Source organism: Anguilla rostrata, chromosome 4 (assembly GCF_018555375.3).
Source record: "Anguilla rostrata isolate EN2019 chromosome 4, ASM1855537v3, whole genome shotgun sequence".
Taxonomy (NCBI): domain Eukaryota; kingdom Metazoa; phylum Chordata; class Actinopteri; order Anguilliformes; family Anguillidae; genus Anguilla; species Anguilla rostrata.
Window position 1 is genome coordinate 10872655 of NC_057936.1, and position 16547 is coordinate 10889201.

Genomic DNA, 16547 nt, shown 5'->3' on the forward strand with positions numbered 1-16547 from the left:
AAAATGGAAAAAATGTAGGAGGCTGGTTATATCAGAAAAGGCAGAGATTTATCAATAAAGATGAATGCCTATAGCCAGCTAAAATATTAATGTCAGTCCATTAAATGCTTTTGAATTCAGAGTACTGGAGGGGAATACATTATATCGTTGTTTTTAGAGCAGACCAGATTAAATGAATGTCACCAAGCCTTTTTAATTAAATAAACATTTTATTTTATTAAAACAAATTTGGCATTAAATGAATTTGTCACATAAATTTGCATCAAATCAACTCCACAAGCTCAGTATTTTCAGCAAGAAACATCCTTAGAAAACCTGAGGAGCAGAGAATAGGGAAATAGGAGATTAGAACTGAATGGCAATGTCTGAAAGACCATTTCCTGTAAATTAAGTTGTTACGATAAGTGAGTTGTTTCATGAGCAAACGCAGGTCAAACAGTTTCATCCACAACTGTTTTGATGTCCTGACAAGCAACAGAACACAGTCAGGGGAGGGATCAAAATTGTTTGCTGCATGCACAATTCTTCATTTACAATGTAAGCAATACAGCCAGGTCAAAATCACAGGCTTGAAAACATTAACAATTATCACAGAAACAGAGCTCATAATTGTTTTGCTGAAAAGGAAATTAACTTCAGAACAGGTAGAAATTTACCTGCTTTCAACTGCATTTCATTTTCAACAAAAATATTTGTGAGAAATATAATTGACAGAATAAAGCAGGTTCAAATATGAGGTAGCTTTCCATTTTCACCCCCTCTCCTACCCTCACTACAGGGGACTTCCTAAAACCAGAGATTACTCTCCATTCCCTTGGCAACATAAAGAATTTACCATTCGCTTCAATACAAAATTGGGAGTGGGAGCCTCTGCTGTATTTACACACACATCAAAAATGTTTGGATCAAAGTCACAGAGGAAGTTACTGAAGCCATGCACAGAGGGACAAAGAACCAAGGAATGGTGGAAAGATGAGATTTGACAGCTGCTCACAAGGCATCTCGTGCTTCCAAATGATGGACTGGAAGAACTGAAAACAGTTCTAGACAAGTAATGTATCCCTTTAAACACCCCTTTAAATCAGGGCTTCCCAACCATGCTTCTGGAGATTCCTTGTGTATGCTGGTTTTCATGGCAACCAATCTCTGAATTCATTAAGATCACTGATCAAGTTCCATAAATCTGGAACAGATTTTAACAGAATGCACTTTTGGCGTGTCATCAATTGTATTTTCTTCAAACTCTCTTCCGTCTTCTGCATATTCTGCATACAGAAAGTAAAGCATTAGTAGTCTGTGAACTGATCTGACCGATCAAAAGTCCATCAAGAAACATCTCTTTATACATTAGGGATTGTAATTAAGGTCAAAAGGAACTAATATTCATGGGAGTTCCTCAAGCCCAAGTTTGGGAACCATTACTTTAAATAATTACTACTTTACTACTACTATAATAACTACTGTATACTATTTTTAGGTTAGGTTAACTTGGATTTAATCATCCTAAACTTTGAATCACAGTGAAATGCAATGATTAGTTTTGCCGTTACAAAAACAGTTTGGCAAGTTAATTTAAATGAAGAACAAATTGATCATTTGCAGGGACGCCAGATTTCTGCCAGTCTTGTCCTTTAAGCCAGGTGCAGATTGGAGTCCTTTAAGCCTGGAGGTCCATTATTTAGCAGGCATCTCAAACACTGACGCCAAGCCTAGATTCTTACTTGAACTAACAAGATGCTCTATGATTTAAATGTCTCTTATAGTACTCGGTTTCCTTTCAAATGCTGAATTGTGTGGCGAGACTTCTCACACAAATCTTTCCACAGTAACTTGTAATACAATATTTTGTAATCTTGCAAGAAAACTTACATCGTTATAAATCATACATAACTGCTATGTGAATGTCAGGATATGGAAATAAAAACCATTAAGGCTCAAATTTAAAAACATTAATTCGGCCATGCCTGGTTATAAAGCAGTATACAACATAAAAAGCTACCAAATAGTTAAGGTGTTAAGCTTTCTATAGCCCTCATATTTCCACCACTCAATAAATTCCTCATTTTCCACTTAAATTCTCTCCAGCATTGGGATGCTACAATACACATTTAACAGCTTACCGCCATGAAACATTTCTGTGTCACCAAGAGTAGTGGAAAACTCTGATGAAACAAGAACAAAACTGGAGGTAAACGCATTTATTGTGTACCAGGTTTCTCTACTGCGGTAAATGCATCCCTTTTGGTTTTGTTCTGGCTGTTGCAAGAGACATGTAAGTTCAATACTAACATGACTGCAGAGGATATAGAAATATGCAAGCCTTGTGTTCATCAAAAAATGATTTATGATGCATAGAGCAATGAGTTATAGTGTTATAGTGTTCTAACCTTGAAAGTACACTACATCACTGAATCTACAGGCATGAATGCTTTCTTTTCTGATTTCCCACTCAAATACACGTGAGCCTTGGGGAAGGGAAATGCTACAAATACTAACATTGAAGCTTAAAAAAATGATCTCCACATTACAAATATAAAGATTATATAGAGGCTTTAATCAACAAAATAAAAATAAATTGCAGAGAAGTGAGGAAAAAATGACCAAACTGAACATATGTGGAACAGTGTAAGAAGCTTTCATAGACCTTCAAAAAATCCTCATAGAAACAATGCCATATGAGAGGCTACTCAGTAAAGCAATCTCCACAGCTGCAGCCTCTCTTTAATACGCCAGTCACGTTTGTATTTTGCTAATGTTCTGTCCTTATATTGGGTAAGTTTCTGTCAAATGCCCTTGATCTGACATCAGACATGTCATATTTGAACGCCCCCTTCAACTACGCATATGCCAGCACAGCAAACCTGCCGATGTTTCAGCCTCAAGATGAAAGCTGTCGCTATACTGCAGCACAAATCTCAGCAATTTTGCATTTCAAAAAATTAATGTCACACAAATGCATGACGTCCCACTCACAGAAGGCAGTGACATTCAGCAACAGATCTTACGAGCAGTCCAAGATTTATTTGAAACACCCCCTGTTGTTTTGGAAGGAACCTTATCCTCAGTTTGACAGAGAAGTTTAACGTGGGTGTTTCTGAGAAAGCAGGCCTAAATTTCCCCCGTCCTTATAATGTGAAGAATACGTACAGCAAAGCAGAACATAACTAAACATAAATGTGATACTATGAAAATACAAGAAACAAACCAGAGAATCTGGGTTACATACTGTAGTATATTATTGTAATGTAAGGGTATAATATAGTATAATATTGTCATGCATTATTATAGTCTGCAGTTAGTGATAATCTTTGCCTTGGGATCCAGGACTCATTTTGTCATATCATACATAAAAGTGATAAATAAAAAAGAACCACCGCAATGCTAGAGCTTAAAATTAATCTTCCTTATATGTGAGCCATGCTGTTCCCTTGTGAAATATCAATGCAATCTTACTTTTGATTAAGTTTGGCTCCCTAACTAAGCTCCTGTTTAAACTTTGAGGAAAAAAAGTGATATTGTCTGAGTGATATTTCAGAAGCATCCCAGATGTTTACTGATTTTGTGTTTTGATTATGGCTGCGTACAATCAATGTACAGTGCCGTCTGAATATTTGGACAGTGACACAATTTCTGCTGTTTAGGCTCTCTACAACAGCACATTATATTTGAAATTAAACATTGCATATGAGGTTACTGTAAAGTGCTGACTGTCAGCTTTCATTTGAGGGCATTTCCATCCATACGAGGTGATTCGTGTAGGAATTACAGCCCAAAACAGCCCTATATGTGACACGTAATCTTACATAAACTTACATATTACCACTGATAGCTTATGCAATTTATTGCCAACATGTGTGACAAGCATCTGTGTCTGTGTGGATTAATTACAATATTGGGAAATACCCAGAAGACAATTTCTGGAACAGTGACATTAACAGCAATGATAACAATACTGGTAATGGTATGTGGCAGAAGATGACTGAATTTGCAGGGTAGGCAACAGAATCAACTTGGGTCACTGTAACCCCTCTTTCCTTATCAAAAGCTATCAAAAGGGCATGGACACCATGTACTAAAGTTTGTCACAAATAATTTTAACAAGGGCAAGTAGGACTCCCAAAAACTGGCTCCCTGCAAAGGTATCCGCTCACAACAGCTTGATTATACTGTGCTTCAGTGGTCCTGAAAATGGGACTGTCAACTGATGTTGTTGAAATTTGAAATTCAATTTATGAAATAAATGCCTAGAAGACAATATCATGTAAATTATAAAATAATTCAAAAATTAAACAGTGTAAAAAAAAAAAAAAACTCCCTTTGCAGATAGCCAATTAAATTCGGGCACACTGTGTAGACTGTCATAGCAAATTTGATGTCTATATTACTGAACCAAAGGGTTTTATAATTGTCTGTTTTACCCTTCCAAGTGCACTTGGAAGGCAATTTGAATGAAATTTAATTACACTACGCATAACTGTCAGTTTTCAAGCAACTTATAGTGCCGTTAGTGGCCTTTTCATGATTTCCTCTATTATTGCATAATTGTCACACTGAACGGTTTCAGATCTTTAGACAAAATTTTATATTAGACAAAGGAAAACTGAGTGAACACAAAACACATTTTAAAAACGTATTATTTCATTGCTGACATTTACTCTGATTTCTTTACTCTAATATTACATTTTGTCTAAAGATTTGAAACCATTTAGCTTGGCAAATATGCAATAATGGAGGAAATCAGGAAGAGGGCAAATGCTTTTCACAGCACTGTGCTTATTTGTGCTGGTGTCTGGCTACAATTACTTTCAACTGAGGCAAAATGGTAGCTGCAAGGGAAGGTAGCAGCAGCTAACAAAGTAGGTCTGCTCAAAATGAGTCAGAATCAGAAGATCAGGTAATATTAAAAAATGAGTCACACTAGTATCAGCCTATATGCTTGTCTCCTACCACTAGGATTTTATACAACCAGTTTTTTCGCTTATGTCATTTTGAACATTTTGAACACCTAAAGTCATCATCCTCTACCTCTTCCATCATGTCTCCTCGAACAGACTGCTAGTTTTCAGTATTGGCAACCAGCTAATAGCGAGTGGAACAAGGCTTAGCAATTAAAACGCAATCATTCAAGGTAAAAATGAGTACACTCTTGCTTTTGGGGGGGGGGGGGGAGGGCCGGGGGGTTGAAATGGGGTGGGAGTACCATCTTCCTTTTGGAAACACAATGACCTCAAATGAATGAATCTGCTATATATTTTAACATGTGCTCATATTAAAACATATGGAAATATGAACACATGTTGTGCAATTTAATCACAGCACGTAATACACGGCTGGAGGCTACAGTTGGTGCAGCTCCCATAGCACCCCTAATCCATTGCCCTTGGTCAGCACTAGACCTCATGAAAAGGAATCCTTCTCGTCATGAAAGAAACTGTTATTAAAGGGAAATGGTGACCGGTAAATTGTGGGTGGAGCCCAGTGCATTCTTTTGCCCTGTGACAGCTCCAAAAGGATTGCACAGCAATAGGAATTCCAGGTAATAAATCATTTCACGTCGCTGTCACAGGAAAAGAATACTTTTAATAATATTTTAACAATATGGTCTGTTTAGGTGGGAAAAGCAATAGCGAATGTAGTGGCTGAACTCTTTCATCCTTTTAAAACATAAAACATTTCAAGCAAATAAAATCTGTGAGTTTATTGTCACTGCCCCCTTTTTTAAAAGCACAAACGCATCTTCTTGAGCAAAGTGTCATTGGGACATTATGATCAATCACCATCTGATTGAGGGCGCTATCCTTTTTCTTTTCAAAACACATATTAATCTGACAGGAACCACTCTAGAAGCTGCATCTCTAAAACACACACAGTCTGGTTCATTACCACTGGGTGCAGCACTGCCCTTGTATTTTATAAATTTCAGACAGCTAAATTCAAATAAATACGTAATGATATTCATGGAGGAAATTAAGTTCATACATATCATTCACGTTCGTATTTATTTACCCTTTTAAAAATGTGCTCAGGTTAGTGCATATATATATATACTCCACGAAGATCTGTCTAAGCAAAATGTCTTGCAAAATACAGGTATGCATCAATTTGTGTGAGAGTGTGCATTCATTTTTCTGCAATGTTCACAAAACACACTTATGAAAGCTGGAAATTGTACTAATAACAAATGTTTTTTTTTTAAAACTCAAACAGTTGCTTTAAAACCACCATCATGCAATACTACCCCCTCTGGACCTATTCTGCAGAAACCAACCTTGGCAAGAATCCACGGTGCCAGCAATACATTCAGAGAGATTCTCCACTAACAGCTGCACTCATCAGTCTGAGAGAAAAGCATTTCCACTTCAGTCAGTTGAAGTATCTCAAAGAATTTTTCAAACCTCAGGCAGGCCAGAGGGCCTTACTGGTGACAATGCGTCTCTCTTCTGTTCTTTGTGAAGACATAACAAAAGAGCAGACTGCATTATAGCCACGTCTGGCTGGCAAAAGTCAATAGCTTGATTTATATTTACAATTTTTACCATTACATTTCCTCAAATGATATTCAGGCCTAATAATGTTTCCATTATTCTCCCTGTGTTAAAAAATTGATTGCCCCAGAAAAATTATGCTTGCACAGTCTGCTTGTCAATAAAAGAAATGAAATGAATGTTCAAAAGAATAAAAGATCACGATAAGGGCAAGAAGTGATATTTGTAGAGAGAAAAAAAGTATTTCTTCAATGTTCATTTCGAAATGTCACCTGCACTTGGAGGTTGAGTGCTACCATTCTGCTATCAATTGCTTATATACTACCTGAGCTTCCCTATAAATTTTCATAAATTCATGGACTAAAATCCTCAGCTACACATATCAGTCCCGGTTAGCTCAACTCCCGAGCTTGTAAATACTCTTGTGTAACGTCGGGCACACATTCACTGTGAGATTTCATACGATGCAGCAATGCACAGTCATCATATTTTAATAATGAACTGTGCATTCTGGGTCAGTGCAACCAGCAAATCACTTCAATTGCCATCTGAAACTAGCTTCCCGCAACAACAGGATTCAAGGTTGTGAGCATGGAACCCATACGTACAGTATATACCACATACAAGGTTATGGAGGACAAGCACAGGAGTACTGAGGGATTGTGTGAAACCATAGGGATACACTGCATATGTAGATAAAAAGGAATTCAGCAAAATGTCTTTACTCGCACCATGAATGATGAACACAGACAGTGCTATTCACTTCATTCAGGAACAAATAAGGAAAACAAATTGGAAAAGGAAGGTCTGTAAAACAGCAGGCAACTCCTGAGAAAGCCAGCATTACAACTGAAGAGACTGCTAGAGTGCCAAAAACTGCAAGGGAAAAAATAAAATTAGCCAAAGAAAGAAACTGAACTGGAGTGGATTACCAGGCCTAAGAAATGGCTCAGTAACCCTTCCCTGACTGATATACTGAAACTGCTTTGAACAGGATGTACAAACTAGTACTCACCATTTCTGGATTTAATTTGCAGTGCTGGATACTCACATCATGCCGTACTCCCAGATCTCTGTTTATTGTAAAATAAATACAGAGATACTGTAGTTCACTTACTTATGGCAAAGCTGCATATTGTTCACTTGTTAATTACATAATTATCCTGTTTTATACTCAAATGTGCTTGTTTTTGAGCTATGGTACAGCACAATGCAAGATAGTAACGATTCACTAAAGCTGCAGAGCGTATTTGTCAGTAAATGCCAAAGTGCATGTGGAAGCTCACTGGGACATTGGAAAGAGTACATAGAGATAACAATGTCATTTTTAAACTTTCCAAATGCTGTTTAGACAGCTGATACGATGTACTACACATAGACGTGTGTGTGTGTGTGTGTGTGTGTGTGTTAGTATACTATATGGCCAAAAGTATGTGGACACCCAAACATCACACCCACATGTACTTGTTGAACATCTCATTCCAAAACCATGGGCATGAATATGGATTTGGTCACCTCCCCCTCTTGCTGCTATAACTCTACTCAGGGAAGGCTTTTCACTAGATTTTGGAACATGGCTCCGGGGATTTGCTTCCATTCACCCATATTAGTGAGGTCGGGCACTGATGTTGGGTGATAAGGCCTGGCTCGCAGTTGGCATTCCAACTCATTCCAAAGATGTTGGATGGGGCTGAGGTCAGAGCTATGTGCAGGCCAGTCTTCCACACCAAACCCAGCAAAACCATTTCTATATGAACCTTGCTGTGTGCTCTGCAGCATTGTCATGCTAAAACAGGAAAGGGCCTTCTCCAAACCGATGGGGAAGCACAGAATCATCTAGAACGTGATGGTATGCTGTAGCATTAAGATTTGCCCTCACTGGAACAAAGGGGCCAAGGCCATCCCATTAAGAACAGCACCAGGCCAGGGGGTGTCCAGATACTTTTGGTCATATAGTGTATTTAGACATCTTATTAATGTTACAGCTCACCAGAGAGTGTACACCACAACCAGCAGAACAAGTGACTGGAGCTGCCCTTTGATGTCTCAAAGCTCTGTGTGATCGCCTGAGCCGACAAGGAGTTGCTCAAGAGAAATAACTGAAATGGAAAATCACTAGGGTCCTCTATTTGGGGAGCTTGGTTCCAGCTCCGCGGGGTAAAAAAAAGTAAAAGATTATCAGCGAACTACAAAGAGGCACTTGACACATTATAACACAGAACATTCCAGAAACAGGCCACACACATGAATGAATTGTGAGAAACCAGAGGAAATGTCACTCACAAAGGTTAATAAACAAATACAAAATCATTAAATTAGCAGAAATAAAAAATATATTTTTGCATATCAGTAAAACTACAAAGATGCCATAAGGAAGAACAGATGAAATGTCAAAGGAATGAAAAGAGTACTTTCATCAAACCACCGAAGAGAAGAGGTTACCATTGCAAACACTTAAAAGGAATAATACTTCTGTATGTACCACGGGAAAGACTTCAACCACAGCACCAAAGCACAGCTGAAAGCTTCTGCAGAAGTCAAACAAGCCAAAACAGTTACAAAAACAGCATCCTAATAATATAAATAATTGAATCTAAAAACTTGTATCCAAAAAGGATTCTCTTTGTAGCATGGTTATTTGATGTCTTGGATAAATGTATGCATAAGATGCACCAGGCTGATAAAAGGCAAAGTTCAGATACTGCCAAAAATCACTGCCTTAGGATTCTGGGCCAATTTTTGGTCACTCTTTCTTATATCTAAGCACTGAAAACAGTAGTTAACCATCGTGGTCACATGATTGCATTGGATTTCCTATTGACTCCACATTCCCAAGTGTTTGCTTCTCAGAACAGCACACCGCATCCAGCAGAACATTCCCCAGTTCCCCTTCTGGAAAGCACGCTAGACGGCAGCAGCAGCCAGCCTGGCATCAGCTGCGCGTCAGTCACCAGCAGACTTTGCGCTTATAAGCTCCTTAACTCCCGGCATGAGGAACGTGCTGGCTGCCAGAGCCAGATAACCCTGACTAAGCTGCATCCAGCGTGTCGGATTATTCCGCTGTTGGCAGATAAACAGGCCCCACTGAAACCTTTTCATGCGGCCGGACCGCTGGGCTCTCAGGGCTCTGGAGGCAGCGCTCCTTCAGCCTGCGCAGAAGTAATTAAACCTGAGACGACTGGGACCACCTAGCTCCCACGCAGAGACAGCTCATGAACTACAACCCACTGGCGAAGGCAAGAGGCCTGCATGAGCCCCCCCCCCCCCCCCCACACACACACACACGTAAATTAATGTCAATGAATGATGCATCTGTGCACACGATAATCAACAACAGTTCCAGCACAGTTGAGAAATGGTTCTGCTTCACAAGTTCATCTGTGGAATGAGATAACAGCATTCACCGTGTCAAAGAACTGGAGGAAATGCATAACTGAACATGAATGCTGCCTCAAACCCATAAGCGGGTACATCGTAGGGCTACTCAAAGTGTCACAATTAACTGTGATTACAGCTCCCAATCTCATTTTACAGTAATGTTCATCAGGCAATTTGCTACCATGCTTGAAGCCTGATTTTAGCACAATTTAAACACAGCACTGTTTCATGTTCTAAGACAATAGAAATCTAACAGCTATTGGAATGACATTTAAGGTCCAGGGAGGTCCTTTGTGAATAAGCTAGCCTTATATACATGAATACTTGCAAATGGAGAGAACTGACATTAGCACTGATGGCAACAAATGTAATGCAATGCAAATGTAAATGTTAGCACAAAACATCTAGACTGTTTGAGGACACAATGCTCTAAATGTGATGACTATTCTCACTCAGGAAAGTCTGGGGTGTAAATGTGATTGCGTATGAACCCTCCCTTGGTTGTGCTCACTGGGGTGAATCTGGCCCACGAGGACGAAGGACAGCAGCCGCGAAGCTGCGACTACCGTCACGCGCGGAATGACCCCATGACCTTGCCCACCAAGCCAGCGACGGCGAATAGAGTGTGTGGAGAAGGAGAAAAACAAACAGGCAGCGGTCCGGTTCTTCTTGCCAGGGAAGACATGTCTCGACATTGAGACTACAGCTGAGTGTTTACAGGGCCTGAGCGCAGTCAGGAATGTCTGTTAGCATATCTGCCCAGACAGCAAATCAAGCTCACGAAACAGCTGACTCAGCACTTTAGATGAGACGCTTATATATATATTTTTTCCAATAGTCTGACATGGCTGACCGTGATGTAAGGTTTATGATGGAAACCAGTGCTTCTGCCCAAGACGTATTCCAACCCTTGAGTACAAAACTGAAATTTAAGCCACATTTCAGTCCTCCGTCGTCAAGAAGCCAACAGAGTCCACTTGAGAGGCTAAGGATTACTTGGATAGTAACCATTCCATTGCCAGGGAGTTTCTCATATCTATGATATCAGACAGGATTCTAAGTGATTCTGCACAAGGCTGTCTTTTCTGTCTGCAAATTGTCCAAAATCCATTAAATCCATCTGTACACAGTGTACCAGATGGATACTGTTTCACTCTCCCTGTATTAGGGGAACTAATTTGTGTTTGAAAATGTCACCATTAGCCACTCAATCGTATAATTAGTCACTCAAATGTGCTGTTTGAGTGTCTACAGGGACCCCTGGAGGATAATAATTTAAGTACAAGTTTTAAATCCCAGCCAACCAAGTGAGAGGCAAACTGGTGGCTCAATGTGTGATACAGAGTAGCCTAAGTGTTGTCCTCCAATATTCTGATTGTTGTACATCATGTCCTGAATCACTACAACACATGCCAATAGCCAGCCTCATTTAATCATTTTTTGTTGTTCGTGTGGGAATAATGTTAGCGCACTGTTATTGGAAATGTTATTGGAAATGGGTTTACTATTGAATCTTGCTGGCTCTGATCTCTGTGCCCTGATATTCTGAATTTTGAAACATTATTTTTCAATTATTGATTTTTTAATAATTATAAACTCAATCAATGTGACATCCTGCAAGACAACCGTCCTCGGTGTATGACACGATGGGTCACGATGAAACGGTGGTGCATTGTTACTATAAAGCATTATGCACCTGCACGGTACATTTTAAATATGCATTACACTAAAAGAACATGAAATATGAAAGCACCTGTCTGTCTATATGACAGCACGATTGTTAATTTATAACCTAAACAATGTTTATTGACTTTGTGTTTCATGCACTTGAAGCGTTTCTAGTTTTGACAACTTTCGTTTCAACATTTATTCATGAATTATAGCCTAAATTAACCATTTAGTAGCGCAACAACGCGGTTATTTCGCTGCATCAGAAACTACAGTAAATACTATGGTAATTACCTTACCTAAGAACCGTAGACAGCATTACACAACATAGTCTAATAGTTGTATATACATATGTAAACGTCATTGATATGATTTGGAAAACTGGATCCTGTTTTACGAGTTACGATTAAAAATGCATTTCACGCAAAATAACCGAGAACAACCATGTTGGAAAACCGTAAAGACTGTTTTGACAACTTTTATAGACATAGCCTATGATAAGGGCGAACATTATTAGAGAAGTGAAACATGTCAAAGTACTATATTAAGGAGACTGGCAACCGCAGCAACAGACTGTACTGCACGTCTGTTTAGTCAAAGCCGGAGTCCTATCATGCAAATCAGCGCATAGGCTAGAGAACGTCCCGCAGCCCGCTGGGCATACATAGAAATTGAATCCGTCACTCAATACGCAAATTTTAGTTCCAGAATTTCTTAGTGGCCTACCTGAATGTAGTAGGGCTTTTTCAGCCAGGCCCATGATAGCAGACCCCTCGCCATGACAAATATACTTGCACATCTCACACCACCGACCTGCAGAAAAATCGCAAATTAACTTAGCAGAATAATGAAACGAAATAAAACGTGTTCTTTAATCTCCATGCAGCTTGTTTAGAAATCGTAAAGGGCTACTGTATGGATCGTGCGGTTTCCGTTACCAAGTCATTTTAGTCTCCTGTTCTGGACGGGTTTCTGCAAGTCTGCTTCTTGCTACAATACAGCACCTCCTCAATCACTGCTGTCTTCCACGAACTGCTGCGGTTAGCCTGAGCTCCAATGCTTAGTTCAATCTCGTACAAGCGATAAAGGCAAAGGATGATTTTGCCGACGTAAATTAATACATTGGCTTGAGAATTAAAAGTGTCACGGTTTAGCGTTTCTTTGGTGTAAACTAAGTAACTACTTGAGCCACAACGCCACACATAACAACAGCTTAAACTACAATGTTTTGCTTAGGCTAGCCCAAATAAATACTTTATAACAAAATGGCATCAGTAGTAGCTAACCGCGCTGTTAATGTAACCTGAAATTAACGCAGCAAAGTGGTCCTGTAACAACCAACAAGCTCTCTCACCTTTCTGAAAATAGGAGAATTGAGTCATTCAGGAATACGCTTTAAAGGTGAAGTATGTAGCTCCAGTGTTGTTCAGTAACGAAAGTCGCCCATTACGCTACAATGTATTTTAGGCTATTGTAGCTGGCCACAGTTTGAGAAGTAGGCTACGTCTCATAGCCTTATGTAAACAGCTGAACAATATCAACTTAAACACGAATGCACTAAAAATCTGCAAAGACAGAGGGAAGGGAACGAACTAGAAAAAATGCCTACCAAAAGAGGGGAGCATGGAAAATGGAAATATAAGCTATGTTAGGTAGCATGCTCTACAGATAAAGACTGTGGAAACAAGCGTTTAGCATGTTTTTATTTTAATACCTCCTCAGGGTATCTTCACTGCAACGGTCTGGTACTTCGACTTGCGCAGAGGTCTAACATGGACATCATGTAACGGGAGGAAAACTCAATGATCAAATGTAATGTTTCCAGATTTCAATAATAAAATATAAACAATCTGTGCTCACCTTTTTATGATGTTTATTGGTGAATAACATAAATAAATAATAATAATGAAAAAGACATTGCTTCTGTACCCTTTCATTATTATTATTATTATTATTATTATTATTATTATTATTATTATTATATTAAGTTGTAACGATGAAACTTGTAAGGCTATGGTTATGGAGTCTTAGTAGCTCAGCTGATTCCCTTCAAAGCAATGGGGCATTTATTGTTAATGATTTGGTCACCACTGACCACTAAATCAAGGAGACAAGTCCTCATCTATAGATCAGTGAAAACTGGCCAATATAATTGGAAGAAAATGTTTGTGAAATGCAATATGATATGAAATTAGAATGCATGCAGAAGTTGAGTGAAACCAGACTGGCTTGCTTCAAATGTGAAATTCTTGGCATCAGTGACCTCTAGTGTTCATCCGCTTAACAAATTGAATTTCAAGATTGTCAGGAATGGCTCGTGTTAAAGGGACAGTTCACCCAAAACGGAAAGTAAGGTAGCCTACCTATCAAATATCTATTCTGGGTAGTTTCGCTAGGATATTTTGGGCATAATTGCCAGTGATCTAGTGTACATAGCTGTAAGCAGGATTAACATACTTTTATGTAACCAAGATGTTGTTCTTTATGTAAGAGAGGAGATTAAACAGTCACAGCTTAATTAGAGTCACAAGACCAACCACCGACATGTACTGTATATGTACTACTGTTACAAGGGCCCAGGAATTCATACCTCCCAGTAACACGTATGCATACTGTATAGAGACACACCAAAGAAACATTCTGGAGGCCCTAGAAAGAGAATGCTCCATGTAAACAAACAGTCATCACTGAAATGCTGCATTGCGAATGTAATTTCATTTTTGAGGAAGACTCCCAAAACCAATTAAATTTGCTCAATAGATGTGTTTTATTGCAGGTTTAATTTCAAGTAAATCAATATTGAAGGGCTGGGATCAGCCTGCTGTTTATTAAAATCAGCTTGGTTGGCCAATTTCCGTGATATCTCGACTCTTTAGAGGTCTTTAGCAAGGCTGCTCGTGGGTCAATTGTACCACTTTATGTTGGTCAGGTACTGTGCATATGGTGGTCAATGTCATTCATAATATGAAGCTGAGCTATCTGTATCCTTTTTGTCCGTGTTCCACTGATCGCAATGTGTCTTGTTCTTTTAAAAACATTCAACAAATAATTAAGAAAATATGTCATGTGAGCGATCACAGGCCTAGCATCTTCCCAGGCAGTTATAAATGTAAAGAGTTCCATCTCTGTGGAATAGGCATTGTAAAATTGCTAATTGAAATTTCACCTTGCTTTAAACTTGAACTAGTGTTCCCCCTGAACAATAAACACCAATTGTATTGCAATCCAGTAAAAACTGCATTAGTCACTGGTGCCACATTTCTCTGCCACAAATGGAATCTACTGACATCTTTGACTCAGAGAGACTCAGAGTTTTCTGGTAGGAATGGATGCCTGCAACTGAGATAATATAGCATTGTGCTGAACTAAATTTAAAAAAAAGTGGTATTATACTTATGGGTTTCCAGAAATTCTGCACCCCCCTCCCCCCAAATTTGGAACTATACCCATATAACTGCTTCCTAGACAGTAAAAAATAATGCAATATACAGTACTAGCGGAGATTATGGAAATAATGTTCTTAGAGAAGTATTGCACTCTTTTTGTGAATATTATCATTTATTGTAGAAAAATTAGACAAAGGACATGTTCAAGCTGATTGTAAAATTTCCAGCAATAAGTAACATTAGACTGCTCAGTTATGTAGGCATCAACTGATATATTTCAGACCATCAATTATTCCTTCATTTTTGTTTTATGTTGATATTGCATTAATTATTCCAAAAAAGAGAAATTGTTGCAAAATACTGTATTAACCATTTAATGATCAAAGCCCAAAGACACACCCTCTCCCAATGAATGTGTAAGTTTGCCAATGTCAATGTATCAGGTACGAGTCCCCATGACACCCTTCTGTTGTATCCAGGTCACGGTTTGAGAACGTAAGCGTCTTCAGTTCGGATAATGACAGATTTATTCTAATTTGCAACTTGCAAAGAATGGAGAATCGTACGGGTGTCTGCCTCTTCTTGTGTAGATTCCTCCCAGCGATCTTTGTGATGCGGTAGCAGGTACTTCCACTGGTTGCAGGCTCATTTTGAAGTTTCCCTCTGCATTCTGGCTGCTTCCATTACTCAGACAGGAAACTGATGAGCCTCGTCTTGTTCACAGGGTCACACAGGAATTCCCTCCTCTGAAAAATGGTACGACCTGATGTAATGGTTTTCCACTGCATACCTGAGATGGACCCTCTGCTGCATCTCTACATTTTTTATGGACCTTTCCCTGCAGAAAAACAAAATTGATCTCATGGCAATTTGTTCCCTCATGCAAGGCACGAGATGGGATGAAGTCTGCCAAATTTGCAAAGGTTTTTGCCATCTCCTTTTATCTTCCGCACTAGACTCATCCCACCTATGATGCAAGTTGATGGCCCTGGAATTGTTTCATCATAGATACACAAATATGTATGAAATTGTCTACAGGCAATGTAAAGGTTAAAAAAAAAAAACAATAAATCAGTAATCTGGGTAAATGCAAAGCAGTCAGCTACCACACAAATATTCTCACCACTGAGCCGGTGAATAACGGGTCAGCATGCATAGGGTCATGCATTAAAATGACCTGGTTGCCTCTAGTTATGGCTTGTGTGGCTGCCAGAAGGAGACCTCTGTGACTTTGAATGGGAGGTGTTCGGGTGTTTGACAGGAGCTTTGGCAACCGAGACAGCTAAACTTATTGTTAAGGTTTCATGGGCAACAGTGTCTAATGTGGGAGTTCCCATTATTATTATTTTAATGAGACATTCTGGAATAATGCCGGAGACTTTTGTTTTCCGGTTCATTCAACTAAGCATGAGTTGCTTTACTTTCTTATGGAAATGGTGGAGTAGCTTTGCATCCATCCTGCTCAATTCCATTTGCTGGTAGACTGGCTACAAGTCACGGGTAGATTCTATTCAGTGTTTCTCTCATTCTAACACCTATTGGTGTTTCCATTGTGTGTGCTCTACTTGTATTTCTGCATGTTATATAGACACAGTTTGTTCAGGGATTTTCCATATGTATATTTTATGCA

At 39.1% G+C, this 16547-nt stretch overlaps 1 protein-coding gene across 2 annotated transcripts in view; it reads right to left on the minus strand.

Annotated features, from left to right (window-relative positions):
* The window catches only part of LOC135252482 (divergent protein kinase domain 1A-like), a 34341-nt gene extending 21245 nt beyond the window's left edge, over positions 1-13096 (minus strand). Inside the window, exons 1-2 of one of the 2 annotated variants that reach the window (XM_064330587.1) lie at positions 12886-13096; positions 12258-12344 (exon numbers count right to left, since the gene is read on the minus strand). In XM_064330587.1, the coding sequence (XP_064186657.1) occupies positions 12258-12311 (54 nt within the window). In that variant the 5' untranslated portion in view covers positions 12312-12344; positions 12886-13096. Of the gene's footprint in view, positions 1-12257; positions 12345-12469; positions 12843-12885 lie in introns of those variants that run through there. The other variant, XM_064330586.1, reaches the window with a different exon arrangement.
* Between the last annotated feature and the right edge of the window lie 3451 nt (positions 13097-16547).